We start from the raw sequence: 5,268 nt of genomic DNA on the forward strand, positions 1-5,268 counted from the left end.
CTACAAAAATCTGGAAAGGAGTATCAATACACATTTTGAAGAAGTTTGAAGAAGCTACCATTCACAGAACTAAAGTTATAAGAGTGGCGCTAGAACCTTTTGAATGACCCTCGTATATCATAAACGGTTCCAAAAAAATAAGCCCCCCCCCCTAAGAATTTTTGGTATAATCCAAAAACGGCAAAAGTTTGGAACATAGGCTGATTACTTATGCATCAAGTGAACGGGGTTTTGTTGTTATCTTTTATCATCTTCACTGAGAAATACAGCCATTTATAAAATTGTCGGCCAAAACAAAGTTGCATTTTTCTACATAGGCTTTTTATGCATGACTTTTGGTTTCAGACCTCTTTCACTTGAAGAAAATTAATCAAAAAGAAATGTTTCTATATTTTATTTTTGTTTTTTATACAATTCAAACATGTTTTATGGTTCAGTGAGCAATCATATAGCCATTTATGAAATTTTATTCATCAACAAAAGTTGCAATTGACTTTTTGTATGCATTAAAATGCGCAAATTTAACAAGTTTTTCATTCTAATTAAATTTATTAGGAAGGAACAACTGTAACTTCAATGATAAATCTTGTGTTCATTGATTAATTTAACCAACGGACCAACATATTCCTGGTTAGATCTTTTATGCTGGATCCCTATACACTTGTTTCATTGGTCATTCCTTGAATGGTTCAAAACATTTATATGGTTGGCCGTTATCAAGACTCAACTCGTTACAAGCGGACAAGTGAGGGACAACACCATCTTAAAGAACTTTGCAGCAAATCCTGCAGCATGCGGGGAACCAGCTTGACCAAGAGCAGAGAAGAACGATGTTTGGAAGCCATCTCACATGAAGGAAGGCCTATTCCATATTGAAAGACATTGATAAGCTGCAGCATTCATTTTAATTTATTCACTGAACCATAAAAACTGTTTTTGTTTGAATGTGTGACACCTAAATCAAGAAAAGCTTAAATTTAATTAAATTTAATTATGCTTCTTTTTGATTAAATTACTCACTTACAGGGAAAAAATGGTCAAACACAAATTGAAGCATAAAAAGCCGAAAATGTCATAAATAGCTGCATTTTGCAATGAAGATGATAAAAAGTAGCAACAAACCCCCGCTCAATTGACGCATACCTAATCAGTCTATGTTCCAAACAAGAGAATTTACCAAGCCGTTTTTGGATTATACTACTAAAGTGTCTTAGGGTGGGGGGTTTACTTTTTTGGAACCGTTTATTTGTATTGGTCTGGTATATTCAGGAAGTAACAGTAACGAAGTCGGCAAAAACTGAATTATAATATTTAATTAAACTAGGATTGATCGAGGTTCATTATTATTACATGAACTGCGACATGAACAACAGGACTGCATATGCGAAGGTATGTTACTGAGCCGATGTATGCAATTCAATAATTAATAAACCTTTCAAATTTACAGGTTTTCACTTGTTTAAACTTATCATGTGGCTATCACGCAGCAGAAAATAAGATTCAATTTATCATGGTTATGGTTAAAACATCTCTTATCATATTATATTTGGCAAAGGATGGCACTAATTTGATCTCATATCACACTCACATTTCTATAATAATAAGTATTTCAGACTGGCAGTTTATACATTATTGCAGATATGGTATCTTCAAACGTTGTTTACTTAGAAACCACGCCCTTTTTGACATGTCATGAGTATTTATTTATAGGTTATACTCATTTTCATTAAGGATTTTTTATAGGCTTTACTCATTTTCATCAAGTTCCAAACTATTTCCTCTGCCTGTATTGTGCCCACACCTCCTCTCAAAAATACATTTATGACTCAAGTTCCATTTGTTCAATAAATAAAAGGAATCAGTGCTTTACGTTGTGGTGGATATAATTCGCGACCATGTTCTCCATCAAAATCGTTCTTATACCTCTGATGGTGCTTTGTTGAGTACACTAGCAAAGTTATCGACGTAGCAAGGAAAAATATTATGCTGGCTATCACCCATGTTGCTAGAAGAAATCCAAGCCAAGTTAGTATCTCAAAAGAGTAATGAGGGCAAGAAACGTAAGAAAAAAGGACCCCTCGTGGGATAACATGTCCTCTAGTTCCAATTGAGTCTCCACTTTCTGTTTGAAGTCGGCTACTCCTAAGTTTGCGCAATTGAAGATGAGCGGCGCAGTTCCCTATTTCTCCTAGGCAAAACATAATGACCCCGATTATGAATAACGTGAGATATGTATTCTCATACCCAGCGTCGGGTCGAATACTCCATCCAATCCAGAATGCGAAGGCCCAATAGTAAACTTGTGCTCCAACTGCATCTAGTACCGTCTGGGAACGAGCGTATTTGTGCACAAAAAATACTTCAAAGGTTCGACGACAAAAGTGAAGACCATACAAGGCTATAAGAATAGATTGAGCATTCTTCCATTCCCGAAAAGAGTCGTTCTTTGAGGGCAAAATGCACCCAATTGGTATGTCTGGTAGATTTGGTACAAAGGTACCCAGTAGGAAAGCTCCAAGACTGCCAACGTAAGCAGCAGAGCTGACTAGCACAGCGTTAACACTCATCGTATGCAAGTCTCTAGTTCGAATCTCTTCAGCATTCCTAATATTAAGCTCAGTGTCGCCTTCTTTCTTAAGTTTACAGAGTTTAGAAACTCGCGGAATCATCAGAAGTACAGCAAAAAAGACGACAAACACAGGCATTCGAAAACAACTTATCAGTTTCAATAATATATGATATCGTATCTGATAATTTCTGTCCCAGGTCGATTACCACACACACTGCTATTTCACATCATATCTGTGGTCCAAAGGTCAATATATCCAACGAAACTAACAATTATGTCAACCATAGATCCTTTTATAGGCCTATGTGTCAACGAACTACACATAGTCTGATTAAAGAGATGATGGTCAAACGTTAAAAATACTTTTATTTAGTCATGTTTAATGCATGATTATATTACTTTACAGTCAATAATAATAATAATAATAATACTTTATTTTTATAAAGCGCATTTACATCAAACAAGATCACAAAGCGCTGAACAATATTAAAACAAAATATAATAGTACAGATAAAATATAAAAACATCAATAAAAAGTACAGATAACATTATCATAAAAACAAAATAATATGAAAAACAAGATAATCACGAGATAATATAAGACAAAAGAAAAATACAATAACACCAAGATGGGTAATGCAATGAAGGAATGATTAATGAGCAGCAGATGCAGAAACACATTGCACTAACCAACTGGCTAACAGCAAAAAGCAAATGATGTAGGCCCGCCACAACAAATTCACGAGAGTAAAAAACAATCAAAACTGAGCGGGCGTACACCAAGAGCAACAAACAATATGAATGAATAAAAAATATATAACTGCGCAAAAAGAAACTTAAACTAACACCTAAAATGCAATCTGCACAGGAAACGGAAACACGAGAGCAAAGGCCTTAAAATTAACTGTGCAGAAAGGAAAAAGGAAAAAAAAAAAATTTGAAGCAAAATTTACCAACAAAATATATACTATTAGACAAAAACCGTGATGAGAATTGCAAAGGAAGAGGTGAACGAGCAAGAGCAAAACAATAACAACAATGCAATTACCATCGGTCTGATATAATAATAAGCAAATACCATCGTTCTAACATAATAATAAGCAAATACCATCGGTCAAACATAATAATAAGCACAAGAAAAGCAAAAAACTAAAACAGCTAATAATGTAGGCCCACTACAAAACAATCACGTGAGCAAAACAAAAGAAACAAGTGGGCATACATCAAAAGCAACAAAGCAATTATGGGGAAATAATGTAATGCAAAGCAAAAAGAAAATGATACTGATTAACACCGAAAAATGCAGTGTGCACAGGAAATGGAAAACACGAGCGCGAAGACCAAGTAACGAACTGTGCAAAATACAAAAAACAATGATATACTTTGCTAGGATGCACAACAGCAAGATTCACGAGAGCATAAATCAAACAAAATGAAAAGTATTATGCATCAAAGCAATAATAGGCCTGTAAAATTACAAAAATCAAATAACATTGTAAAATTACAAATCAAACAAGCAGGAGAATATAATTATAATACAAAATGATTAGAGTAAAAACGCCAAAAATCAAATATATACACTGAGTAAAAAATATAATTGTCAGAGTCAATTTCAGATGATGTTCGAAAAAATGCGCGTGTGAAGACAATGATGATGACCATAATGCACGGAGTATGTGATGAAGAGTTGTAAAATGTAATGAGATGATAACAATCTTGCACGGAAAATAATTCGCGGAAAAGCAATCCAACAAAATAATATAATATACCAGGGAGAGGTTACTAGCACATCACCCTGGCATTTGTAGAAAATAACAAAACATTAAATAACACAATGGCGGAAAGGATGGGGTTTCTAGCGTGATTTGAACATCGGTAGAGTTGTTGCAATGCAATGCGAATATCAAATGAGATGTATCTTGGCGAATATCATTGAGATGACAAAAAATAAGGATCACTAGAGGAGAGGTTACCAGCACTTCACTCTAGTGATTATTGCACAGAAAACACATAATATTGGAATGCAGAAACAATATCTCTCGATGACAAAAACGTATAAATGCAAATATAACGCCATTACGTTGCAAAAATATGATGAACAATGCACGGAAATTAAATCGCGGAAAATATGATATAGGGGAGAGGTTACTAGCACATCACCCTGGAAATTGAAATATATTATAAAACACTAATTAAAACATTGGCGGAACAGATGAGTTTTCAGGCGTGATTTGAACATCGGCACAGTTGTTGCTTGGCGAATATCAGTTGGTAAGCGATTCCAAAGAGATGGTGCGGCATAGGCAAACGCTCTTTCTCCGTAGAACTTCGTGCTCGGACGGCTGGTTTTCAGTAGATTATCACGCGAAGATCTTAATCGTCTTGAAGGAACATAAGGTTGTATGAGATCACAAATGAAGCCAGGTGCCATGGCATTCATAGCCTTGAAGGTGAGCAGAAGGATTTTAAACACAGCTCTATATTCCACAGGAAGCCAATGCAATTGGCGTAGTAAAGGTGTGATATGCTCACGGCGAGATTTGCATAAAACTAAACGTGCTGCGGTGTTTTGCACGCGTTGGATTTTTGCGACTTCGGTATGCGTTAAACCGTACAACAAAGAATTTGCAGAGTCAAGCCTAGATGTTACGAAGGCGTGGACGAGTCTAGCGGCAGTGTTTTCATCCAAATATTGGCGG

The 5,268-nt window shown here is 35.5% G+C and overlaps 1 protein-coding gene across 1 annotated transcript; it reads right to left on the reverse strand.

Moving 5' to 3' along the window:
• Window positions 1–1,162: 1,162 nt before the first annotated feature.
• On the reverse strand, window positions 1,163–2,973 carry LOC140155955 (very-long-chain enoyl-CoA reductase-like). Its single transcript, XM_072178988.1, has one exon. The coding sequence runs from the start codon at window positions 2,703–2,705 to the stop codon at window positions 1,842–1,844; it is 864 nt and encodes a 287-aa protein (XP_072035089.1). The 5' UTR covers window positions 2,706–2,973; the 3' UTR covers window positions 1,163–1,841.
• Between the last annotated feature and the right edge of the window lie 2,295 nt (window positions 2,974–5,268).

Source organism: Amphiura filiformis, chromosome 6, assembly GCF_039555335.1.
Source record: "Amphiura filiformis chromosome 6, Afil_fr2py, whole genome shotgun sequence".
Lineage (NCBI taxonomy): Eukaryota > Metazoa > Echinodermata > Ophiuroidea > Amphilepidida > Amphiuridae > Amphiura > Amphiura filiformis.